General features: G+C 72.0%; 4 protein-coding genes across 4 annotated transcripts in view; 3 read left to right on the top strand and 1 right to left on the bottom strand.

The window, feature by feature from the left end:
* Nucleotides 1-4405, top strand: part of AURANDRAFT_62439 (hypothetical protein) — a gene marked incomplete at both ends in the record, with an annotated part of 8292 nt that extends 3887 nt beyond the window's left edge. Inside the window, one exon of the mRNA XM_009037097.1 lies at nucleotides 89-4405. Within this exon, the coding sequence (XP_009035345.1) occupies nucleotides 89-4405 (4317 nt within the window). The remainder of the gene's footprint in view (nucleotides 1-88) is intronic.
* A 1245-nt stretch (nucleotides 4406-5650) lies between these two features.
* Nucleotides 5651-6907, bottom strand: AURANDRAFT_62438 (hypothetical protein; the record flags this gene model as incomplete). The annotated part of the gene is made up of 1 exon (XM_009036561.1): nucleotides 5651-6907. The coding sequence occupies one exon, from the start codon at nucleotides 6905-6907 to the stop codon at nucleotides 5651-5653; it is 1257 nt and encodes a 418-aa protein (XP_009034809.1).
* Nucleotides 6908-7352: 445 nt separating this feature from the next.
* AURANDRAFT_62437 (hypothetical protein) lies at nucleotides 7353-16221 on the top strand (the record flags this gene model as incomplete). The annotated part of the gene is made up of 4 exons (XM_009037098.1): nucleotides 7353-9496; nucleotides 12004-13252; nucleotides 13453-14211; nucleotides 14707-16221. The coding sequence occupies 4 exons, from the start codon at nucleotides 7353-7355 to the stop codon at nucleotides 16219-16221; spliced, it is 5667 nt and encodes a 1888-aa protein (XP_009035346.1).
* A 3164-nt stretch (nucleotides 16222-19385) lies between these two features.
* Nucleotides 19386-19715, top strand: AURANDRAFT_16357 (hypothetical protein; the record flags this gene model as incomplete). Its single annotated transcript, XM_009037099.1, has 1 exon — nucleotides 19386-19715. A coding segment is annotated over one exon (330 nt), but the record flags the coding sequence as incomplete, so codon positions are not given.
* Nucleotides 19716-25735: the final 6020 nt, after the last annotated feature.

Raw genomic sequence — 25735 nt, 5'->3', positions numbered from 1 at the left:
GCCGCGGGCCTGGCCTTCTCCTGGGACCTGCCCCGGGGGCCACACCTACGACGGCGCCGTCCTCACGCTCGACGCGGCGGAGCTCCAGGTCGGCGACGCCGTGCTCTCGGTGAACGCGACGGCCGCCGACGGCCGGACGTCGCGCGCGTCCGTCGCGCTGACCTTCGTCGACGAGGACGTGCCCCTCGTGTCCGTCGACGCGTCGGCGCTGGGCGCCCGCGTGCCCAACGGCGCGCGCGCCGTGCTCGCGGGGTCCGCGGCGCCGTCGTCGCTCGAGGGGCGCGAGTTCGCGGAGGGCCGCGCGCTCGCGACGACGTGGGTGCTGAAGGCGGGCCAGCTCGCCGACGGCGGGGCGCTCGGCGACTGGGCGACGACGGCCCTCGACGTCGCCACGGCGGCGGCGCGGGGCGCGCGGCCCCACAGCCTCGTCGTCCCCGGCGCGGCGCTCGTCGCGGGCGCGGCGTACGTCTTCGAGCTCCGCGCGGCCGTCGACGGCGTGCCCCGGGAGGGCCGCGCGTCCGTGTCCTTCGTGAGCGCGCGGCCGCCGTCCCACGGGTCCCTGGCCGTGGCGCCGGCCCGCGGCGTCGCCCTGGAGACGCCCTTCGCGCTGTCGACGAGGGACTGGATCTCGGAGGACCTGCCGCTCGTCTACTCGTGGACCGTCGTCGACGGCGTCCACGGCGACGCGACGACGCTCAAGGCGGCGACGCGCGCCGCGTCCCTGGCCGACGCGCGCCTGCCGCCGGGCGCGCCGAACGTGTCGCTCGCGGTCGTCGCGCGCGACGCGCTCGGCGGACTCGGGGAAGCGTCCGCGTCCGCGCGCGTCGACGCGACGGCCCTGCGCGGCGCGGGCCTCCGCGACGCGGCGAGCGAGCGCCTGGCCCTCGCCGCGGCCTACGCCGCGCCGGAGACCGTGTACCAGACCGTCGTCGCGGCGTCGGCGGCCGCGCGCAACGACTCGCTCCTGCTCGGGAGCCTCGCCGGCGCGCTCGGGGCCGTCGTCGCGGCCATGGACGACGACGTCGACCTCGTCGCCCAGGCCGCCGCGGCGCTCAAGGAGCCCCTCCTCTACGGCGCGCTCGACGGCGGCGCCGCGCGCGGGTCCCTCGAGACCGCGCGGCGCCTCGCGCGGACGTCGGCGACGGTCGGCGTCGGCGCGGCCGCGGCCGGCGACCTCGCGCTCTCGCTGAGCGCCCTCCTCGGCTCGCCCCTCTTCGGCAACGTGTCCAACGCGTCGGACGTCGCGCGCCGCCGCCTCGAGGGCGCCGACCGCGGCGAGTTCGCCGGGAACAGCTCCGCGGCGCTCGTCGAGGCCGCCGTCGACGACCTCGCGCGCGCGGCGCTCCAGGGCAGGGTGCCCGACGAGGCGCCCTACGCCGTGACGACGAAGAACCTCGACGTCAAGGCCGCCAAGGTCTACGCGGCGCAGACGGGCGACGCGCCGCGGACGCTGACGCTCGACGGTTCCCAAAGCGGCGTCGACCTGCCCCCGGACTTCGAGAGCGGCGGCGACGTCGACGTCTGGGTCGCCGAGGTCTTGGTCGACGTCTACGACGAGGTCGCGCCGCCGCCGAGGAAGAACCAGAGCGCGCTCCTGTCGCCGTCGCTCCAGGTCGGCGTCGAGGCGGCCGCGGCGAACGACGGGCCGGCGCCGAAGCAGGCCGTCAAGGTGAGGATCCGCGCCTTCGACAACCGCACGGTCCAGACGAAGAAGCCCCCGAAGCCCGTGGAGCTGCGCTGCCCCTGCGACCACGTCGGCCGCGTCAATTACACGTGCGACGACGGCGCCGTCTTCGAGAACGAGTGCAACGGCACGGAGAGCGTGCTCGCGGTCCAGTGCGCGACGACGACGACGGTCTGCGAGAGCTGGAACAGCGACACGGGCCGCTGGCTCGCGTCCTGCGTGCCCTTCGCGACGAACGCGTCGGGCGTCGTCGGCTGCGCGTGCGACCTCGACCTGAACTCGCGCGCGGCGTTCGCGCTGCGCAACGACTACGCGGGCAGCCTCGAGGCCTACACGTCGTCGTTCCGGGGCGCGCCGGCGCTCCGGCGCGCGCGCGTCATGCTCCTGGCGCTCGCCGCGGGCTTCGGGGGCTGCCTCGTGCTCTCCGCGGTCTGCGCCGCGCGCGACAAGCATGACGCGAAGCAGAGGCACCGCAAGAAGAAGCGCTTCGAGGTGCGGAGCCCGCGGGCCAAGCCCGGCGGCGCGCCGCCGCGGCCCGAGGGCAAGGAGGACGAGTCCATCTTCCAGGAGTCGCTCGCGCAGCTGAAGCTCTTCGCGTCGACGCGCTCGTCGTGGAAGCGCGCGTGGAAGCTCATCAAGATCGGCCACCCGGTCCTGAACATCCTCACGGAGTACAGCGAGCACGCGAGCCGCGTGGCGCGGCTCTGGAAGTTCGGCTTCGAGATGCTCGTCTTCATGTCGGGCGTCGCGCTCGCGACGAATTTGCACTACCCGGACCCCGGCTGCGAGGACCAGCGCGTCCCGTCGGAGTGCCTCAAGTTCCACAACCTGCAGTTCAAGATCCCCGGCGTCTACACGTCGGCGGAGCGCGACATGTGCGAGTGGGACGCCTGCAGCCGGTCCTGCGTCTTCCACGAGCCGGGCGCGTCCGAGGCCCAGTCCTTCGAGCACTACCTGACCATCGGCCTCACGCTGGCCGTCATCCTGCCCATGATCCTGATCATCGACGTCTGCTTCGAGCACTACCTCATCAGCGGCGTCCCGGAGGCGCTGCGGTGCTGCGCGTCCCCGGACGCGGACGGCGGCGCGCCGCCGGCCGCCGAGGGCGCGCCGCCGCCGGCGAAGCGCGTCGTCTGGGACGACGTCGACGACCAGTCCTTCCGCAAGGGCCGGCGGGGGCACCGGAGCTCCGTGCGGTCGCCGGCGCGCAAGGCCGCGGCGAAGCTCTTCAAGGGCCCGCGGCGCCTCGTCCGGAGCTGCTTCCGCTTCTTCGCGGCGCAGGAGCACCGCGCGGAGCTCGCGGCCGTCAAGGCGACGGTGAAGACGCGCCTCGACGTCGTCGACGCGGAGCGCATGGCGCCCTTGGTCGCCGACGCCGTCGTCGCGCGCGACGACGAGCTCCGGGCCGCGCTGGAGCAGCTCGAGGGCGCGACGAGCCTCGACGAGCGCCGCGCGCGCTGGGTGCTCAAGCAGCTGCGGATCCACCTCATGGACGACTGGGCCTACGTCGAGGACCGCGCGCTCTTCGAGACGTCCGTGGCCTACATCATCCGGGGCCGCGTCACCGCGGCCGCGCGGTGGAACGACGAGATCGCCGCCGTCGAGGGACGCACCGCGAAGCAGACGAAGCAGCTCCGCGCCGCGAAGCTCATGGAGTTCGAGCGCGTCGCGCGCCTGCGGCCGCTGGAGCGGTCCATCTACGCCATGGGCCAGAACCGCGTCGCGGACCTCGAGGCGCCCGAGGGCGTGTCCGCGGTCGCGTACGTGTGCGCGTGGGCGCTCGTCGTTGTGATCGTCGCGCTCAACGTCTACTACTTGATCCTCACGGGCAGCGACTACGGGCCGGGCAAGACGGCGGAGTGGATCAACGCCGTCGTGACGTCGTTCGTGCTCTACTACCTCGTCATCAACCCGCTGCAGATCCTGTTCTTCACCATGTGGCTGCCCTCGCTGCTCAAGGAGCACTTCTCGCGGTGGCGCGACCCGACCGCGTCGGCCCAGTTCCCCTTCCAGACGAAGCTCCCGGCGTCGCCGACCTTCTTTTTGGCCGTGTGGCACCCGGAGCTCCACGACACGAGGATCGGCAAGTACTGCCTCGGCGAGCTCGAGCACCGCGCGGATCTGGAGGGCGGCGACCTCGTGAAGACGCTGAACCGGGTCTACCGCGAGGCGACGTGGAAGCCGAGCGTCCAGGTGCGCTTCACGCTGGCGCTCCTGTCCTGGTTCCTGCGGCTCCCGGAGTGGGGGCAGGAGGTGCTCTTCGAGGAGTTGTTCGCTTCGCGCCCCTACTACGTGTTGAAGATCGTCTCCGCGGTGCTCTTCCGCTGCTTCGACGCGTGCCTCCCCGACCGCGACGTCGAGCACGAGCCGCCCGCGCCCGCCGTCGCGCACCCGTCGTCGCCGAAGCCCCCGAAGCGGGCGACGGCGCCGCGGAAGAAGAAGATGCCGAAGAAGGCCGAGACGAAGAGCGACGCGTCCATGGAGGGCATCGCCATGACCGCGCTCGCGCTCGTGCGCCCCGAGTTCGACGACGACGCCGTGGACCTCGGCGGAAGCCCGCGCGCGCGGTCCCGCTCGGGCCAGGTCGACGACGACGGCTTCTGCCCGGACACGCCGCGGAGCGCCGAGCGCTTCGGCACGGCGAACCCCCTCCGGTCGCCGCGCGGGACGTCGTCCGGCGGCGGGGACCGCGACCCGGGCGCGCGCAAGGCGAGTCTCTAAGAGGCTGGCGGCGGCGATGATAGCGACTGTATTTTTCAGGCTACGCCCTAGTAGTCTACCGGGGTAGGCTCGATCGGAGGCGGTGACTTCCACCAGAACTCACGGTCCACGTCCGTCGAGAGCTGGCCGCCGCGAGATTTCAGTATGGCATCAATGCGCCCAGTCTTCGAGGTGTCGGGCTCGCAGCCTTCAAACTGACTATCCCAAATAATATTGCCGGCATTCCAGGTGACTTTGAGAAGAGAGGGACACCCATCAACGATGCGAATAATAGAGGCTGAGTCGAAAATAGTGTCGGTCGGACCGCCTCCCGGGGAGCAAAACACGTGGTGGAACTGGATCTCCTGCAGCGTCTTCGAGCACGGGCTTGCGAGCAGCGAATCCACAATTGTCCGAGCACACCGCATGTTTCCCTTGAATTCGACACACTGCAAACCAAAGAGCGCAAATACTCGCTTCACGCAGGCGTCGTTGACGTTCTCCCCGAGACCAAAACTGAGGCGAGTGAGTTCCGGTCGAGCGCGGTGCAGATCCTCTAGGAACTCCAGAACTGCGGCCGGTCGGCTCTGGCCAGGTTTCGTAGGAAAGGCTCCCCAGCACCAAAATTATACTTCATTTTTTTATCTCCAAAAAACTGCGGCAGCCAGGACCGAATACGCGCCCGATGGCCTCGATGGCGCGCGTGGACACGCTCGCGCCCGACACGCGCGGCCCGTAATAATGCTCACGAGAAACGAGGCCGTCGAAGTTCGAAAAGGAGCGGCAGTCCGGACGGATCGTCACGGCGCGGCGCACCGCGTCGCGACCGGTGGCGAACGCGACGCGGAGCGCCAGCAGATCGCTGCGCGGCACCCAAGACGACACGTACGCCAGCGTGTCCGGCAGGATGCGATTCATCGCGTCGCCGCCGTAAGGTGCCAGGCGGCGCAAGGGATACGTCGTTTCCATGAAGTTCGCCGCGTCGTGGGCCCCGTTCTAGCGCAAGCTTAGCAAGAGCGCGTCGAGCTCGACCGTCTCCTCGGGGTCCTTCCGTGCGCCGCGGCCCCGCCCCGCGTCGTGGCCGCTCTCGCGCAGGAACTACGCAACCGTGTCGAGTCCGACCGTCCGGGGGCTCGTGTTGATTGGCTCGTGCGCGCGCGGGTGCTTAGCTCGTCTGCGTGAGTGTAGTGCCTGCACGGCTCATAGCCGTCTCGAACCCAGGCCGATCGAGCAGTGCATCTTGAAGGCCGTCGAGGCGGCGCGCGCCTAAAAGGCTGTTACGGGCCGGCGGTGCGCCGCGGCGAGGAGGAGGGACTTGCGGCTCTGCGCCGGCAGGTGCACGTCCTCGGGCTTGCGCGTGGACGCGTGGATGAGCACGGGGAAGGGCGAGCCCGGCCGGTAGAGGGGCACGCCGACGGTGCCGGACCGGTCGGCTTTCCGGTGGCCGTAGAACGCTCGGCTCACGAGTTCCTTGCGCTTGTCGTCCTGCTTCTCGAGCTTGCCGCCGACGTTGACGGCGGACTTGGACGTCGCGTAGCGCGACACGTACTTCTCGCCGCCGCCGAAGACGAGCTTCGCGGGCCGGCCGCTCCCGCCGAGGACCTGGCGGATCGTCCGCGACGCGCGCGACCGCTGGGGGCTGCAGGTCGTGTGGGCCTTGGCCTTGTCGCGCCGGTCGAGCTCGAAGAGCAGGCGCTGGGGGAAGGTCGCCTCGAGCTGGGCCATGCGCCGCGCGGTCGCCGAGCGCTCGCGGTCCTCGTCGCCGAGCGGGCCCGTGATGCGGTCGCTCCACTCCTTGTGTTTCACCAGCGTCCGCAGCGTGCCCTGGAGCTCCCGGCACCGCTTCACGTCGGGCTCCGTGGACGTCGTCGCGTGGGCCATGAGCGCCTCCATGACCTGGCCCCGCCGGTTCATGAGGATCTGCGTCCGGAGGTCGAGCTCGTGGAGCCGCAGCTCCTCCGCGCGCTTCGCCGCGGCCTTGTCGCCGCTCGTCGACGGCGCCTTCTTGGGCTTGACGGCCGCGGAGGCGCGGCTCCGCAGCTCCTCGGGCTTGAGGCCGTGCGTCGCGACGAACGCGCGGAACTCCTCGATGCTCAGGCCCTTGATGCCGTCGCTGTCGTGGAGCTCGATCTGCTCCGCGAGGTCCTCGACGTCCGTGCGCGTCTTCGCCATGCCCAGCACCGTGAAGGGGCCGATGAGCTCGTGGGCGTCGACCGTGTTCGTGTGGTCCACGTCCAGCGACCGGAACCACTCGTCGACGTCCTTCAGGTGCTCGTGGCGCTCGCGCATGGCCTCGTAGCCCGGCCGCTTGTGGATGCGGCTGTGGCGCCGCGAGTCCTCCATGTTGCTCTCGGCGCGGTGCTGCTCCAGGAGGTGGGCGCGCCGCGTGCTGTCCAGGCGCAGCTTCTCGAGGAGCTCCGTGCGCGTCTCCTCGGCGACGTCGGGGCTGTCGACCTTGAGATCGCTGCTCAGCTTCACGAGGGACCCCAGGCCCCGCGAGTTCGGCCGCTCCTCGTGGATCATCGCGTCTCTTTTGACGACCTACGGGCTGCCCATCTCGGGCGCGTTGCCGATGCTCTCCGAAGGCTTGCGGTAACAACTGCTTCGTAAGATGCCGAAGCCGACAGAGCCGCAAATATTGAGCTGAGTGAGGTGTGCCCGGCGGGGCTGCGTTTCGACGTGGGGCTATGCCGTAATGAGCATGCGGCTCCTGGCCGCGTCGCTGGTGGCGCTGGCCTGCGTCGCCGACGAGAGCTGCAGCCCCTGGTACGATGAGGACTGCATCGCCGTCGTCTGCTGCGGCGACTCCATCACCGAGGGCGCCGACGTCGAAGCGGGCGAGGACTGGCCGTCGCTCCTTCAGGAGCTACTCGGGGCTCAGTACCGTGTATACAACAAGGGCTTGAGTGGTCATACCCTGACGGCGACCGACGTGGAGTGGGCGGCGAGCGAGCAAGGCGAGGAGGCCATGGAGATCACCGTCGCGGACGTCTTCATCGTCGGCCTCGGGACGAACGACGCCAAGGACGAGTACTGGTCCGCGCCCGGCTTCAACGAGACCTACATCGACGAGTACGGCGCCCTCATCGCGACGCTGCGGGGGCTCGGCACGAACCCGGAGCCCGCGGAAATCTTCGTGACGATTCCGCCGCCGCAGCTCGAGGCCAACACGCTCTGGCCGGACACGTCCTTCATCAACGAGGAGCTCCCGGAGGCCGTGGCCGAGGTCGCCGCGCGGAACAACGCCTCGTCGTTGGTGGATCTGCGGCCGCTCTTCGGCGGCGACGACCCGGATGGCTCGCTCTACGCGGACCGCATACACCCGAACGCGGCGGGTTTCGCGCTGATCGCCGCGCGCATGGCCGACGCCGTGCGCCTCCGCTTCGAGCCGCCGACGGCCGTCCCGACGCTGTCGGCGCCGCCGTCGGCGACGCCGCGGCCGTCGACGGCCGCGCCGTCGCCGCTGCCGTCCTACGAGCCGACCTACGCGCCGACGACGTCCCACCCCTCCTACGCGCCGTCGACCTACGCCCCGACGACCTACGCGCCGACGACCTACAAGCCCTCGAGCCGCCCTTCGGAAGCGCCGACGGCCATGCCGACGCCCGCGCCCTCGCCGCTGCCGTCGCCGCTGCCGTCGCCGCTCCCGTCGTCGCTGCCGTCGGCGGCGCCCGTCCCCGCGCCCACGCGCGCGCCCATCGTCGGCTCCGCCCCGCCGACGACGGCCGAACCGTCCCCCGCGCCGACCCCGGCGCCGACGCGGGCGCCGTCGCGGGCGCCGACGAGGACGCCGACGACCGCCGCGCCGGCGCCGCGACCGTCGCCGGCGCCGAAGACGTCCCCTGCACCGTCGCCGCGACCGTCGCCGGCGCCGACGCCCCGACCCACGGCGGCGCCGACGGCCGGCGCCCTGTTGTGCTGCCTCTCCATGGACGCGGCGTGCCTCGCGTGCTCCGCGGGCGTCACCGTCGACGCCTACTGCGCGGACCACCCGGCCGCGGACGGCTGCCCGCCCGCGCCGACGCCCCGGCCGACGCCCCAGCCCGTGTCCGCCGCGGCGGACGACGACGACGAGGCCGACAGCGCGGCCGCGTCGCCCGTGCTCTTCGTCGGCCTCGCGGTCCTCCTGCTCGGCGTCGTCGCCGTCTGCCTCGCCTTCCACGCCTACCGCAAGTTCCGGAAGGAGGAGGCGGCGGCGGACGCGCCGGGCCGCAAGGGGACCATCCTGCGCGACGACGACGTCGAGCTCGCCGTGCGGGAGGGCGGCGAGGCGCCCCCGCCGGCGCCGGCGCCCGCGGAGGAGGCGTCGCGGCTCCTCGCGTCGCCCGAGTCCGCGGCCGGGGAGGACGAGCCCGACGAGCCGCCGCGGGTGGAGATCGACTTCGCGGCGACGCCCGAGCGCCCGGTCCGCGAGCTGCAGATCGACACGGTCATGGCGGAGACGACGTTCCTCGCCAACTCGCCGCCGACGAGCCCGACCGTGGAGACGCCCGTCGTCGAGGCCTTCGTGGCCCCGTCGCCGCCCGCGAGCCCCGGCGCGGCCGCGCCGGCCGTCGACAGGTTCCTCGCGAACTCGCCGTCGCCGACGATCGCGCCGGCGCTCCTCGTGTCGCCGCCGCCCCTGGACCTCGCGCCGCCGGCCCTGGACGTCGCCGACGACGCCCGGGCCGCGTCCGACGACGAGCCGTCGCTCTTCGTGGCCGCGCCGGACCCGACGTCGCCCGCGCCGGACTCGCCGGACGAGGCGAGCGCGGCGGCCTTCCTCGAGGAGGCGCTCCCGCCGCCGCCGCCGCCGCCCGAGGCGGAGGCGCCCGCGAAGGACGTGACGCTCGAGGTCGGCGAGGAGCCCGCGCCGGAGACGCCGCGGCGACGGCCCTCGGAGGCGGAGCCGGGCTCGCCGTCGCCCGCGCAGCGCACGCTCCAGGCCGCGGCGACGGCCATCGGTTGGCTCCGCCCGGCGCTCTGGGCCAAGACGGGCTCCGCGGACGGCGACGCGGACGTCGCCGCGGACGCGGCGAAGGTCGCCCAGATGGAGGCGCCTCCGGAGGCGCCCGCGGCGGAGGCGCCCGCGGCGGCACGCGAAGGGCCCGAGCCGGCGAGGCCCGTCTCCGCGTCCGTCGAGCTTTAGGAATTGACTGACACAAACGCGAGGGGCGACCGGCTCCTGCAGCGTAGAGCTCATTTTTGGTGCGCCCTGCAGCGTAGAGCTCATTTTGGTGATTGGCACAGACGGGGCGGACGCGTCCGGGCTCAGCTCCTTGGCTCGATTAGGCCGCCCCAACTTGATGCTCAGCAAAACGTTTTGGGCGAGGATGAGGGCGCGGGCCATGGTGTTGGTGCTGGGACTTGGTGACGGCGCGTACGAACTAACTGGGATGCGAGTGACGTCGGAAGGCTTCTGGTGCACGTTCAAGTTCTAGCAGCGCCGCGTCTCGCTCGGCCCACTGGCAGACGCGTAGAGGAGCCCGGGCTCGTCCAATTACGCGTAGAGGAGCCCGGGCTTCACGCCGGGGTTCGCGCGCCAGAAGAGGACGATCGCGCGGTCCCGGTCGCTCGGGACCCGGACGGAGGTCATCTTGAAGGGCTTGAAGGCGAGCACGTGGAACTCGGCGTCCATGAGCGTCTTCGTCAGGAGCTCCCAGGGGAAGTTGGTGCCCTCCGTGTAGAGCTCGACGACGTTCTCGATGAGGCCGCCTTTGAGCTTCTTCTCCTTGTCCCGCTTGATGATGTTCTTGACGATGGTCGGCGTGTCGTAGACGCCTTGGCAAAGAGGAAGCGCGACGCCGTTGTTGGGCTCGGAGGACTTGCTGAACCCCTCGCACTTGGTCGAGATGACGACGAAGAGGGACCGCTTCGCGAAGCGGAGGCACGCGCGGACGGCGGCCGAGAGCTCGCGCCCTTGGTTGAAGTTGACGGTCTTCGGCTTCAGCTCGGGACCGACGACGCGCCGTCCGAACATTTTGACGCCCGTGTCCAGCCTGACGGCGCAGATATCGAGGGAGAGGGTTTTGGAAAAACCGGCCCGGCGCGCGAGCGACGTTCCAATACCCACCGACGCCCCGAAGGCCGCGACGGCGCATCCCATGGGCACGGCGCCGAGGGCGATGAGAAGCCCGCCGAGCTCTAAAAGGACCCGAGGCGGCAGAGCGTCCGCGATGAGCTTGCCGCCGAAGCCGAGGGAGAGCGAGGCGATGGCTCCGCTCGCGCGCGGGTCCAGGTCGAGCGACGCGGCCATGCCGACGACGCCGACGTGCATGTCCTCCGGTACGGTCGCTCCGAGTCCCAAGAGATGCACGTCGTGCTCGTGTCTGACCGGATGCTTGACTCGATTCGCGCACGAGCCTCTCAGCCTACCAAGGGACGATGCATCGCGATGGGGTCGATTCCTCTCGAGTTCCGCGCGAGAATCGACACCTCGGTTGTCGGGCTCGGGCGCGTGACGTTGGCAGATCCGAGCTCGTGCTCCACAGCACTCTCCCCGCGGTCTGTCGCGACTTTATGGCCACGTAGTCCGGCGCGTCGATCTTGCGCTTCTCGAGCAGCTCGCGGAACGTCGGCCGCTTCTTGAGCAGCTCCGTCTCGCGCTTCCGCCAGGCCGCCAAGACCGTCGACGGCAGCGGCCCCTTGAAGTGGGCTTCCTCCTCGACCTCGTCGCCGCTGTCGTCCTCGTCGCTCAAGCCGTCGACCTGGTACTCGAAGGGATCGTCCTCGTCGCTGCTGTCGCTGTCGCTCCAGTCGACGGGCAACGGCCGCAGCAGGCTCGCGTCGACCGGCCGCTGCGTCTTCATGACTTTCGAACCTACCGTCGTCTCGACCACGGCCATCACGACGACGGCGACGGCCGACACCCACGTGCCGTTGTCGCAGTACCGCACGCCGACGCGGACCTCCGTGGACGCCTTGGGCACCGTCGCGGCCTTGCGCCGCTTCCCCGCCGTCGCCTTGCGCTCCGCGGCCTCGGCGGCGAGCTTCGCCGCCGTCGCCTTGCGCTCCGCGTCCGCCTCGCGCGTCGCCCGGCGCCAGCCCGTGAACGCCCGCATGAGCTCGCGCCGCGGCGCGCCGGCGCGCCAGATCGCGCGCGTGGTCTGCCCCGTGGCGAGCAGGCGCGCCATCTGCGCGGCCTCGGCGAGCACGGCGGCGTGCGCGGCGGCGTGCGCGGCGCGCGCTTCGCGCTTTCGCAGCTCGGCTACACGCCGAGAAAACACACCGTTTATTGCTTTTTCGTTGTCATCCATGCGCGGCGTGCGTTGGACAAACTTCTCGCGGAGCGCTTCCAGGCTGTCCGCCGCCGTAAGCTCGTGTCGTAGGGCACGGTACAATGTCGCGGCGAGCGCGTCGTCGACCCGCGACGCCGCGAGGCGCTCCTCAATGGGCACGTGTACCCCCTTCCCCATCTCGGCGGGCAGCGTTAACCGTCTCGGGCGGGCAGCGCCATCGAAAGTAATCGGCGTTAGAGTTGAGGCGCACGGTGACCGCACGATGCGCTTCGCGGTTTCGTGAAGAGGACGTTGCCGTTTGGCCAAGAGCGTCTGGGCCAGCGGAACGTCGCGCGCGGGCGCCGTAGGGACCATGGAGAACATGGACGAGGACACGGACCCGGCGCCAATGCCAAAACTTAGCGCACTCGAGCGCAACGCCTACGAGGCCGTCGTCGGCGGCGACGGCGACGACTGCAAGTCGTCCAGCGACATCGCGCGCGACGTCGGCGCCCCCGTCACGGTCGTCCGCGCGACGCTGGGCGCGCTCGTCGACCTCGGCCTGCTGTGCGACTTCTACGACGCCCCGGACCGCGCGACGCCGGCGGCGGCCGACTCCAGCCTCGCCGGCGTCATCTCGGCGCTGGCGTCGGTGACGTTGATCGCGCCGGACAAGGCCCAGATCCTCGAGTCCCTCGTGGCCGCGATCGTCGAGGAGGACCAGCTGACCGCGGCCACGCGCGAGCAGATGGCCCGGCAGGCGGCCCGGCAGCCGCTCCGCGAGGTCCTCGCGCCGCGGCGCGCGTCGCCGGGCCAGGCCCCGCCGGCGAAGCGACCGCGCGACGCGGCGCCGGACCCGCCGCTCACCGCGGCGTTGGAGTCGCCGCCCGCGCCCCGCGTGACGCGCGCGACGGCTAAGGAGGCGGCGGCGGAGGCCGCGCAGCTCGCGGACGAGGCCCGCGGCAACGCGGCGCCGGCGGCGACGGGCGCCATGGACGAGGACGACCCGCCGGCGGCGCCGGACGCCATGGACGAGGAGGCGCCGGCGGCGCCGCAGGACGACGCGGCGCTGGAGTCGGAGGACGACGACGAGGAAGCGGCCGTGGCGCCGGACGGGCGGAAGAAGCCGTCCGCGCCCGACGGCGGCTGGGCGAAGCACCGGCGCGACCTCGGCAACGAGCTCGCCGCGTCGCGGCCGGCGGTCCCCGGCGGCTACGACGCGGCGCCCAGCTTCGGCCTGCCGCCGGGCGGCGACGACGCGACGCAGTGGACGCCGACGCCGCTGCTCCGCGTCGTCCGCGTCGTCCGCTCGGCGACGGTCGAGGCCGCCGCCGTCGCCGCCGCCGCCGCCGCCTTCATCCCGCTGGTGCGGACGAAGGCGCGCCGCTACAAGGTCGACGTGCCCGAGGAGCTCACGCAGGAGAAGGGCGACGCGCGGCGCGGCAAGGGCGGCGCCCTGTGGCAGGTCTGGATGACGTGCGTCGCGGCGGCGGCGCTGGCGCAGCCCCGCCTCGGGTCCGGCGGCATCTGCCTGCCCGACTGGTTCGCGGGCACGGTGCGGCTCAAGCCGGTGGACGTGCTTGGGCTCATCTGCGCGGACGGGTCGTTCTACGTCACCGTCTCGGGGGTCTTCGGCATGGCCTCCCGCCTCATGATCGAGGCCGTGCTGAGCGTGCACTCCAGGGCGGGACGAGGGTGATTCAACGTCGCTTCAACGTGAGTGTTTCGCGCGCGCCCGTTCTGGAAAAAGCATCCACGCTTCGAGACCATTCCGAGAGATGATCGCTCGTCCAAAAATCAGCCGAAACGAGTGGAAACCGGCCGAGAGAGGAGCCTTTGAAGTTGGGAATTTCGCACTCTTGTCCTGCCCAGGTGCACTCCATCCAGCTCCTCGTCGCGCTGAAGAACGCGATCGGCACGGGCTCCGTCCACATCCTCGCGTGCCGGCACCTCGGCTACTACGTCAAGGTCGTCTACAAGGCCAGCGACAGCACGATGCTCCGCTTCCTCGCCACGCACTGGCACCTCGGCGGCGTCAAGGCGCGCCAGCTCCAGCTCGCCAACCTCGCCTTGCGCGAGGCCAAGCTCTGCCTCGGCCGGGGCTACGGCATCGCCTGGCACGAGGGCACGCAGCTCCAGTACGACGCGCGCAACGTGCTCTTCGCCGTGCTCAAGCGCCTCAAGTCCGCCGACGCCGTCAAGTCGACGTCGGCGAACGTCGCCTGGTACGGCGGCCTGTTCGCGGCCATGACCGCGGACCAGTTCGTCGCCATGGTCACCTTCTTCTTCGAGGGCGACGGCGGGTCCTACATCAGCGACGGCAAGTTCTGCATCGGCTTCTTCCAGTCCGACCAGGGCTTCCTCGTCGCGCTCCGCGACGCGCTCGTGAGCCGCCGCCTCGTCGCGGCGGCCGGCGACTTCCACGTGACCGAGACGCCGGCCAAGGTCGTCGGCCCCACGGTGCACAAGCGGACGCGCAAGGCGTACCGCTGCGAAGTCTACAGCGCGCCCGCCTGCGTCGCGCTCGCGCGCGCGCTGTACGGCGTCTACGAGGACCGCGGCGCCGCGCACTTCCCCAAGGCGCGGAAGCTGAAGCTCATGATCGACCACGGCAAGCCGTCCGCGGCGGCCGTGGCCGCCTACAAGCTCATCAAGGACTAGTCCTCCGCTCCCTCAACCCTCCGTAAATAGGCCCCGCGAGAATCCCGTAAATTCCCTCGCGGAGCCGACGCGGTTTACGTCACTTCGGGCAGATCGAGTTGCAGACACCGGCGCCGCGGCTCGGCAGCGGCAACGGCGGCAAGCACGCGCAAACCCGGCGCTCCGTGCCAACCCCCTCACCGCCATCTGACGCGCGACAGCTAAAAAAAAAACCCATGCGCGCCGCCGCGGCCCGGCGGACGCGACGACGGCGGGCGCGCGCGGTCGTCGGGCTCATCGCTCTGACGTCCTGCGGCGCCGGGTGGGTCGATCCGGACAGCCCGAGCTCGGCGCAGAGCACGACGGAGATCGGCGGCAGCGACGAGTACGACCTCGTCTACTCCGACGAGTTCGAAGTGGCGCGTCGCGCGGCGTCCCGCTTTTCGATTCGCCTTCGACGCGCCGTGACCGCCGAATGCCCCGTAGGACGGCCGCACGTTCCACGAGGGCCACGACCCGCGGTGGACGGCCGTGAACAAGAACGACTACACGAACATGGCGCTCCACTTCTACCACGCGTCCGCGGTGACGACGTCCGGCGGCGCGTTGAACATCTCCACGAGCTACAGCCCGACGAGCTTCGAGTCCGCGGAGGACGACAAGGGCTTCGTGGTGATGACGAAGCGGCGGAAGCCCTACAGCTCGGGCATGGTCCAGGGCTGGGGCAAGTTCTGCTTCACGGGGGGCATCATGGAGGTCCGCGCGAAGCTGCCCGGCGCGGGCGCCGTCGGCGGCCTGTGGCCCGCGATGTGGTTGTTGGGGTCGCTGGCCCGGGCGACCTACGTCGGGTCCACGGACTGGATCTGGCCCTGGTCCTACGACACGTGCGACCGGAGCCTCCAGCCCAAGCAGGAGATCAACGCGTGCGAGCCAGAGCCGCACTTCGGCCTCGACGGCTACACGGGCCGCGGCGCGCCCGAGATCGATTTACTCGAGGCCATGCCCGGGACGGGGACCATGAACTACGGCCTCAAGAAGCCCTACTTCAGCGCGTCCTACCAGGTCGCGCCGGGCAAGCCCCACGACCGGCCCATCGAGGGCAAGCGGCCGCAACCGGGCCAGTGGTACGAGAAGGGCCTCAAGTACGGCCGCAACGTGTCCATGAACGCCTTCTTCTACGGCGAGGAGCTCAAGCACAAGGCGAAGCGCGACTCCTACACGGCCGACGCCATCTCCGCGAACCGGCCCATCGGCGACGAGCACTTTGACGACTTCCACGTCTACCGCCTCGAGTGGCAGACCAAGCCCGACGGCATGCTCCTCACCTGGTACCTCGACGACGAGCTCATCTTCGAGCTGCCGCCGGAGGCCCTGGAGCTCACGGGCGCGAAGATGCCCGACGAGCCCATGCACGTGCTCCTCAACACCGCCGTGTCGTCGACGTGGGGGTTCCCCGCGCCGTGCCCGCCGGGCTGCGACTGCACGTGCTACGACTGCATCGGCAAGGTCGCGGACCCGGCCTGCTCCTGCGGCATGCCCGAGGGCCTCTGCGCCATGCTGCCGGCCTTCTACGAGATCGACTACGTCCGCGTCTACCAGAACCCGGACGACGACACGCACAAGGTCGGCTGCTCGACGGACACGAAGCCCACGGCCAAGTTCATCGCCGGCCACAAGGAGCGCTACTTCGACGCCTACAACGGCGAGACGAAGCCCCTCCACGACCAGATCGTCGGCGGCGGCAAGTGCAAGCGCGACGCGGACTGCGGGCCCGAGTCGGCGTGCGAGGCCAAGGCGTGCGCGTGCGCGGGCGACTGGCTCGGGCCCCACTGCCGCGCCTACCGGGGCTTCGACGACGTCGTCTGGGAGCACGAGCAGACCCTGGGCTTCCACGCCCCCTTCGTCCCCGCGAGCCTCGGCCGCGCGGCCGTCGTGCTCTCGACGAGCCTCGCCGCGACGCTCGCCTACCACGTCCTCAAGCGGCGCGAGGGCCGACAATAGGCGCGCCTAAACCACGATCGCGCCGCTGTACTACACCGTGCCGGGGAGGTACAGCGTCGCCGCGTAGACCGCGACGAGGCCCGCGACCAGCGCGGCGTAGGCGCACGCGCCGCTCCCGGGCGCGTCGTCGGCGCGCGCGGCGGCGTTCGGGTGCGGCGGGACCGCGTTCTGCGCGACGACGTTGGGGAGCACGTTGGCTTCGAGATCCGCCCGCAGGTACCGCTGGAGCGGCCCCGGCGCGTCCAGCAGGTAGCGGTGGGGCGTGCCCCAGGGCTCGTGCGTCGTCTCGAACCAGACCTCCTCGTAGGCCGCGCAGCTCCCCGCCCACGCCGCGAGCTGGTCGCGGCCGTAGCGGTCGTCGCCCTTGGCGCCGCAGGCCGCGAGCGCCACGGGCAGCGGCGGGTCCCCCCGGAGGGGCCGGTACGTCTCGAGGCACTGGAAGTCGGCGAGGAGCAGGTCCTCGACGAAGTCGCGGATCGCCGGCACGGCGAGTTGCGGGTTCGCGCCGTAGCGCCGCTCGAACGCGGCCCAGAACGCGCCGCCCCGGAGCCCGTGGAGCTCCGGCGCGAGCGCGTCGGCGTCGTGCTCGGCGCCGGCGAGGGACGGCGCGCGGTTGCCGCTCACGTAGACCTTCTCCGGCACCGTCTCGCCGCGGCGCCACCGCTCCTGCGCGAGCTCGTACGCGACCCACGCGCCGAACGAGTGGCCGACGACGACGTAGGGCCCGTCGAGCAGAGGCGCGAGACCGTCGGCCAGGGCGTAGACGAGGGGCCGCATGGACCTGAAGGCGCGCTCGTCCATGCGCGAGCCCCGGCCGGGCAGCTCCACGGGCCAGAGCTCGACGCCGGGCGGCAGCGCGTCGTGCCAGCCGTGGCCGTGCCAGCCGCCGGCGCCCGTGCCCGCCTGGGCGATGGCGACGACCGTGAGCTTTCTCGTGGCGCGCGGCGCCTTCTGCGCCGCGGCCGACCGCACGACCCAGGGCCCGAGCACCACATCGTTCATGGCTGCCCACAGCCGCGTTGCGCACTGCTGCCCTAAGGAGACGCCGTGGACCTCATCATGGCTGCCCCGCAGCCAATGACTGTAGCACGCTAAAAAGTTTTTAGTTGAAGTTCAATTACCAACCGGCGCCTCGCGCGGGCAGCGCTTCCGGTGGGAGAAGAGCCAGGCCTGCCTCGCGCACTCGGCGTCGCAGAAGTAGGTCGTCTCGCAGCAGCGGAGCTTGCGCAGCGCGTCGCGCGCGCAGAAGCCGCAGGACGACGCGGCGGACCGGTGAGATCTGGTGACGCGAAGGTGGCCCCAGCGGACGTCGTCGGCGGCCCAGCAGAAGAAGCCGCGGTAGAGCGAGGGCGCCGTGCCGATCGCGTTGTAGCGCGCGTTCGACCAGAAGAGCTTCTGCGCCGCCGGGTCCTCCTCCAACGCGGCGCGCGGCAGGTCCTGCTTGAACGCGACCGTGGGCTGGAAAAGGCCCGCGCGCGAGTAGGCGACGACCGTGAAGCGGACGACGCGCGCGCCGGCCTCGTCGGCCCGGAGCATCGCTTCGTCGACGCGGTCGACCGTGCGCAGCGCGAGGGGCGAGAGGAACGCGAGCGGCAGGAACGCGACGGTGCGCCAGGCGTCGTCGGCCTCGAGGCGCACGCGGAGGCGCCGCCCGCGGAGCGAGATGCCGTCGAAGCGCGTGGCCGCCTCCGCGGCCGCGTCGGAGCGGAAGACCGCGCGCGTCGGTGCGATCTCGGCGATGGCCGCGGCGGGCACGACGGCCGCGAAGGCGTCGCGGATCTCCGCCGCGGGCAGGCCGCGCGCGCCGCCGAGGACGACCGCGCGGTTCGAGTTCGGCCGGCGCATGGGCTGCGCGGCGACGACGAGCACGTACGACGCGTCCGCCGGGTCCGGGACCGCCGCGGTCCGGCCGGCGACGGGCGGCCGCGGGCCGTCGTGCGCGTGGGCGCAGATCTGGCGCCAGTCGACGCCGTCGTCGAGCTCCAGGGCCCGGACGAAGGGCGACCGCTTCGCCACGGCGCGCCAGAGCGCGTTGCAGCCCGCGCGCTTCCGCCAGCCCTCGCAGGTGTGCATGAGCGCGCAGAGCTCGGACGGGCCCAGGTAGCCCAGGGCCTCGCCCTCCGGGAGCACGTCGATCATGCACGCCATCGGCGCGCTGTGAGACAGGCGTTACACTTCACGGGCCCAGGTAGCCCAGGGCCACGCCCTAGGGGGAACCTCGATCATGCAGCCCATCACATCGGCGCGCTGGGGCTTTTGGGAGTTACAAAGTTGAATTCAAGAGCACCTCAATTTGCCGCGCCAGAATCGATTTTGCGATTTTGTCGGCAGCCACCTTCTAGCTTGGCAGCCCGCCGGCAGCCTCCTCGGACCGCATGGAGTTCGCGGCGACGCCCGAGGTCGCCGTCCTCGACGTCGTCGACGGCGAGCCCCGCACGGTCTGCGGCACCTTCGAGCTCTACAAGGAGGTGGGCAAGTCCGGCGGGCCGACCTACTACTGCCAGCAGAACCGGCTCTACCTCTACGAGCGGTCGCCCGGCGCCTGGGTCGTGGGCAAGAAGAGCGGCGGCAAGAGCTGCAAGGCCTACAACGGCGGCGAGGCGACGGTCGTCGGCGGCTGGAGCGTCTACCACGAGAAGCGGTGGGTCGGCTGGCCCGCGCTGCGCCTCGCGTTCGGCCGCGCGGCGCCCGAGGTCGCGTCGTCGCGGGCCGTCGCCGTCGAGTGTCGCTACGGGAACATCGCCGGCGGCTACGTCGCGTGCGACGACCGCGCGGAGAACGGGCGGCCCGTGTACCACAACGCCGAGGACGGCAAGGACCTCTGGTACGGCCCGGAGCGGCGCTGGCTCTTCGGCGACGCCGCGGGCCTCGACGCGTCCGGCGCCTACGCGTCCTACTTCGGGAGCGCGCCGACGGACGCGTTTAGCCCCGAGCGCGCGGACTGGTCCGCCGTCGCGCTGACGGTGCACCCCTGCGAGCCGCCGTCCGCGGGCGACGCGGCCGGCGAACACGACGAGGACGTCGACGACGGCGGCTTCCACGACCCGGACTTCGTCGCCGGGCCGGCGTCGCTCGACGAGCCGAGCGTCGGCGGCGCGAGCTGGATCCGCGCGTCCAAGCTCCACGGGCCGGACGAGGAGGTCCACCTCTGGGACGGCGTCGAACCGTCGGACATCATGCAGGGCGCGCTCGGCGACTGCTGGCTCTTGTGCGCTTTGAGCGCCGTCGCCGAGTTCCCGGGCTTCGTCGAGGAGGCGCTATTTGAAACGAAGGCGCCGACGGCCGACGGCCGCTACAGCCTCCGGCTCTACGACGCGAAGCTCGGCGACTTCGCGTCCGTCGTCGTCGACGACCTCGTGCCCTGCGGCCCCAAGAAGTGGTGGGAGGCGCCGCGGCCCCTCTTCAGCCAGCCCCACGGCAACGAGATGTACATCCTGCTCATCGAGAAGGCCTTCGCGAAGCTCGCGGGGTCCTACGGGAAGCTGTCGGGCGGCTACCCCGTGCTCGCGTGGCTCACGCTCACGGGCTGCGAGGACCTCCAGATGTGGCACCGGTCCGGCGAAACCTGGGCCAAGTCCATGGTCTCCATGCCCCAGGTCCGCGAGGACCCCCACAACTACCAGGCGCTCAGTCAGAGCAGGAAAGGGGTGTGCAATTCCCGACCTCAAAGGCTCCTATCTCGGTCGTTTTCCACTCGTTTCGGCTGATTTTCGGACGAGCGATCGTCCCTCGGAGCGTTCTCGAAGCGTGGATGCTGTTCCTGGAACGCGCGCGCGCGGAACACTCACGTTGAAGCGACGTTGAATCACCAGTTTCCTGCCCAGGCGCTCTACGCGCGGAAGACGGCCGAGGCGCTCGGCGACGCGGCCATGTTCGACTTCTTGCTGCACTGCGACGAGTCGAACTTCATCATGGCCGCGTCCATCACGGGCGACGAAATCGAGAAGCCCCGGGACGACGGCCTCGTCGAGCGCCACGCCTACAGCCTCATCCGCGTCGCGGCCGTCGGCGACGTCCGCCTCGTGCAGGCGCGCAACCCCTGGGGCAACTCGACGGAGTGGAACGGCGCCTGGTCCGACAAGGCGCCCCAGTGGCGCGAGCGGCCCGACGTCGCCGCGGCGCTCGGCTACGCCTTCGCCGACGACGGCCTCTTCTGGATGGACTGGCTCGACTTCAAGGCGACGTTCGACGCGGTCCAGGTCTGCGCGCGGCCCATGGACGCGAAGCGCGGCGACTTCGGCGCCGTCGCGCGCGCGCTCGACGACGGCACCGGCGCCCTCGAGGCCAACGCCGCCGTCGCCGCCGCGCCGCCGGTCTTTGCGGCCGCGCCGCCCGTCGCGCCGCCCGCGCCGCCGGAGCGCATCGCGGCCAAGCCCGAGGCCGCGCCCGACGGGCCGCCGCACCCGGACTGGGAGCCGACGCGCCTCGGCATCTCCTACAAGCCGAGCCGCCTCGCCATCGAGTACACGACGCCCGGGGGCGCCGCCTACCGCAAGCTCATCCCCGTCGTCCCCGCGGACGCGGGCGACTCGCCCGAGACGGTCCTCGGCGATTTGCAGGAGAAGTTCGGCGATTTTCTCGACTTCGACGCCAAGCTCAGCCGCACCCAGACCCTCAAGCTCGTCGAGATGCTCTGCCAGGCGCGCTAGGAACTCGCGTGTAACGGCGCGGGGACTCGCGCGAACGGCGCAACGCGGACTATCGTCGCGGGAACTCGCGGACCCAGACGTTCGCGCCGTACTTCGTGCAGCCGAGGCGCCCGTGGCGCGCGCAGCCGCGCGCGACGCGCTTCGCTTCGTGGAACATGAGCGTGTCCCGCACGGCGCCGTTCGCCTCGTCGGCGGCCCAGGCGTTGGCCCAGACGACGAGCTTGCCCCGCGCGGGCGTCACGGAGACGCCGAGCCGCGGGAACGCGGTCTCGCCGCCCGCGCCCGGCGGCAGCGCGTTCAAATACAAAAAAGCCGTGAGGACGCGGTGGCCGAGGCGCTCCATCTTCGCGAGGGGCGAGGCGCGCGCCGCGCGGCCCGCGCCCCGCGGCGACAGGGAGTCGTGGTGCTCCGCGTAGCGCTGGCCCGGCTCGTAGCGCACGAACTGCGCGGCCTCGTGGTAGGCCTCGGCGACGCCCGTGACCGCGGCGACGCGCGCCAGGACCGCGCGCGCGGCCGCGGAGGCGGCGCAGGCGTCGCCGCACCACGCGACGCCGCCGCTGCGGATGGCCGAGACGCGCGCCTTCTCGCCGGCCGCCCTCCCGAACCCGGTCGTCGCGGACGCGAAGCCCTGGGACGCCGCGGCGTCGACGAGCGCGCGCGCCTCGGCCTCGGAGGCGAAGTCTTCCAAGACGACGACCCACGACGACGCGTTGGCGACGCGGCCGGCGCAGTTGCCGCGGTCGCAGGGCCGCGGGGCGGCGACGACCCTGGGTCCATAGGCGCGGTGGCTCAGGAGGCGCTCGAAGGTCGCCAGGCTCGCGTGCGGCGTCGGCCAGGCCGGCGTGACGTTTCGAAATGCTGCTGCGATGGCAACGAACTGGAGCGAGGCCCAGCGGCAGCCTTGGCTCATGCCCTTGAGCAGGTCATCGTGCAATAGCAGCCTTGGCTCATGGTCTTGAGCATGCCATCGTGCAGCGGCAGCCTTGGCTCATGGTCTTGAGCATGCCATCGTGCAGCGGCAGCCTTGGCTCATGGTCTTGAGCATGCCATCGTGCATCTCGAGGTCGATGTTGCTCTCATATTGACGAGATGTTGCCGCAAGCTCTCGCGCGGCAACGCACGGACGGTCCGCCGCACGAACAGGCTGAATGCGCGGCGCCAAGGCCGCCGCCGGCGGCCCCCGCCGCCGCAGGAACCTCGCGACGCTTCGCCAGGACGACCTGCTGGCCATCTGCTGCCGCATCCCCTACGCGAGCCACGACGCCCTGCGCTGCGTCTGCCGGCGGCTCCAGGCCACGGCGGCCAAGGGCGCCCTCTACCGGCACCGCGTCGCGGCGGGCTGGGACGAGCGGGCCCTCATCGTCGCCGGCGGCGGGAACACGGTCTACGACCACCTCGACGACGAGCCCGAGCCCGAGCGGCCCGAGACGTGGGGCCTCATCGGGAGGGCGTGGCGCGCGCTCGCGCCGCAGCCCGCGCCGCGGTGCGACTGCGGCGTGGCCTGCGTCGGGTCCGAGATGGTCTGCGCCGGGGGCACGATCACGACCTGGGAGGACGAGGGCTGGGTCATGACGACGGGCGTGGGCGACGTCGTCGCGTACGACGCGTTCGCCGACAGTTGGCGCGACGTCGACGTGCGCCGCGACGGCGGCGGCCTCGACGCGCGGACGTCGGGGGCCTGCTGCGTGGACCCCGTGCGCGGCGGCCTCGTCGTCCTCGGCGGCTGGCGCGTCGTGGACCGCCACCAGTTCCGCGACGCCGCGGTGTCGTCGGCGCAGGCGCTGCCGGGCGGCCGCGTGCCCGCGGCGGCGCCCGCGGGGCCCTGGGCGCACCTGCCGGCGCTGCCCCAGGCCGTGTCCAACTTCGCGTCGGCGGTGCTCGGCGGCAAGCTCTACGTCGCGGGGGGCCTGCGGTGGGAGGACGACGGCCGGCGCCGGACGCCGTCGGACCAGCTCCAGGTCTTCGACTTCGCGACGCGGGCCTGGTCCTTCGGGCCCCGGCTCCCGAGCGCCCAGTACTACGGCGACGGCGCCGCCTTCGGGGGGCGGCTCTACGTCTGCGGCGGCAAGAACAAGAACCGGAAGCTCTCCGCGGCCGTCGCCGTCTTCGACCCGGCGACGGGCGACTGGAGCGACGGCCCGCCCCTGCCCGGCCCGCGCTACTACCACAGCGTCCTCGTCCACGACAAGCGCCTCGTCTGCGTCGGCGGCCACGGCAACCCGCTCGTGCTCGACACGTCGGGCTCGTCGCCCGCGTGGGTCGAGGACCCGGCCGTGCTGCCGCCGCTGCCCGAGGGCTTCGAGCACCCGCTATTGGCGCCCATGGTCTGCTCCGTGCCCGTCGGCTAGGAAATCCCATGTTAGTAACTCTTAGATCCCGATTTGTGCCAGCATCGCGTCGAGGATCTCGCCGTCTTGAGCGCTCGTCCCGCCGGACACCGCGAGGACGCCGTCGACGACCGCGCCCGCGTCGTCGACGTACGTGAACGGCGCCGCGCCCATCGTCGTCGTCGGCATGCCGCAGCACAGAATGCACGGCAGGTGGCAGCACATGAAGACGGGCATCGGCGTGGCGCCCGCGTTCTTCTTGCCCGACGCCTTGACCTCGAGCGCCTTGGCCCTGAGGATCTTGAGGATGATGTCCGGCGAGCCCTCGACCCGCCGCGAGTCGACGAGCGTCGAGCTGGCGTCGAAGACGGCGACGACGTACGCGTCGCACTTGTTCGCCTTCGCGAACTCGGTCATGGCGGGCAGCGCGACGTCGAGCGCATCCTTCGCGGATTTGGCCATGGTGTTTGCAGCACGCGGGGGTCGTTTCGTCGCCGCTCGAGGTCCGCGCGCGCGGCGCAGTGGCTGACGATGTTCGGGCTCGAGCCTGCCCTGTGGCTGCTGGCCAGCGCCGCAAAAGCGACCGGCAAGACGAAGTGCAAGGCGCGCCTTGAACTTCAACGTCGTTAGTCCTCGGTCTCCGGGCTCGTGGGGTACTCGTCGCGGAGGGCGGCCTCGAAGGCGGCGACGGGCGGCGGCGTCGGCGGCTCGGCGTCGAGGTTCGCGGGCGTCGGGATCGCGAGCGGGCGCTGCGGGTCCGCCGGCGGCGGCGGCGGCGGTTGCGCCTTCGCGACGTTCGACGGCGGGCCGACCTTGGGCGGCGGCGGCGGCGGCGGCGTCGCGGCCGGCGGCGCGTCGCGGGGCCCCGCGTCCGGGTCGTCGTCGTCGACGCGCTTGAGCCAGTCGTCGAACGTCGGCGGCTCGCCGGCGCCGCGCGGCGCCGCCGCCGCGGGCGTCGCGGCCGCGGCCTCGGCCGCCGCGGGGGCTTTCGCCGGCGTCTCCGGCGGCGCCTCGGCCTTGGGCGGGATCACGTTGGGCTTCGTGTTGGGCTTGAAGGTGCACTCGACCATCTCCGCCGTCGACTTGCGCGCGGCCGCGGCCGCGCGCTTCTCGTCGCGGCGCTTGAGCCACTCGGACGCGCGGCCGGCGACCGTGCCCTTGGCGGACGTGGCCTCGGCGGCGGCGACGGCCCGGCGCGCGACGTCGCCCCGGACGTCCCGGGAGCTCGCGAGCCGCGGCGCGAACGTGCAGCCGTCGAGCTCGCGGTCCGCGACGTCGCACTGCTGCTGCCGCCGCCGCTCGTGCGTGCGCCGCGCGTCGCGGTAGAGCTGCTCGTGGCGCAGCGCCTTCGTGCGCGCCGACGCGCTCTTCGCGGCCGGCGGCGGCGGCGCGTCGTCGAGGAACCGGGGGTCCTCCGCGGCCTTGGCCATGATCTTCTTCCGGAAGGCCTCCTTCGCCGCGTCCTTCTTCGTGCGGCTCAGGCGGTCCGTCGCCGTCGTCGTGAGCGTCGCGGCGATCTCGTTGGACCGCGCGAGCACGTGGCGGTCGCTCCGCGCGAGGTGCCTGGCCTCGGTCGCGACGGCGGCCTGGCGCTTCTCCGCGGCGACCTTGCGCTTCAGCGCGTCCCGGTAGAGGTCCTGGGCCCGCGACGCCGCCAGGGACGTGCGCGTCGCGCTCTCGGCGGCGCGGGTCGGCGACGCGACGCGGCCCCGGGCCACGCGGCTCGCGGTGAGCGACGCCTCGCGGCGCCGGCCCGACCGGCGCCGGTCGAGCGCCGCGGACTGCTGCTTCGCGGCCGTGTGGAGGCGCGCCCCGAAGTCGCCCTCGCGGCGCATCTTCGCGGCCTTGGTCGTGATGCGCGGCGTCGCCTCGCTCTTGCGCCGCGCGGCCTCGTCGCGGAGCTTGCGCCGCCGCACGGCCTCCGCGGCCTCGCCCTGCGCCCGCAGCCGGTCCTCGACGGTCGTCTGCCGCTCGTAGTGCTTGGCCTCGTCGGAGCCGTCCCAGAAGGCCGCGGCCTCCTGCTCCTTGGACGCGGCCATGACCTTGCTGAGCATGGACACGCGCGGCGTGAACGTGACCTCGGTGCCGAAGCCCTCGCGCATCGCCTCGAGGGCCAGCTTCGCGCGGCGCTGCTCCTCCTCGAGGGCGCGCTTGCTCGCCATGGCCTCGTCGTGCAGCCGCGACACGCTGCTTTGGACGGCCGACGCGGGCGACGGCGGGTGGCGCACGCGGCTCAGGCGCAGCGACGAGTCCTCGAGGGCGCGCCGCTCGGCCTCGTGGGCGCGGATCATCTCCTCGCGCCGGTAGCGCTGGTCCAGCGCCGCCTCGTAGAGCCGGTCCCCGACGCCGGACCCGGGCGAGCCCACGGACGCGTGGCTCGACACCATCGACGACTCGACGAGGGACGGCGCGTCCATGCTCAGACGGCGCGCTTAATAACAATAACTGCAACGTTAACTTTGAAACTTAGATATACGCGAACTTCAACGAGCCGACTGGAAACGCCCGCACTTTTCGCCCGCGGTTGCTCCTTGGAGT

Source organism: Aureococcus anophagefferens, assembly GCF_000186865.1.
Source record: "Aureococcus anophagefferens unplaced genomic scaffold AURANscaffold_5, whole genome shotgun sequence".
Taxonomy (NCBI): domain Eukaryota; class Pelagophyceae; order Pelagomonadales; family Pelagomonadaceae; genus Aureococcus; species Aureococcus anophagefferens.
This window is presented reverse-complemented; position numbering and strand designations above follow the sequence as displayed.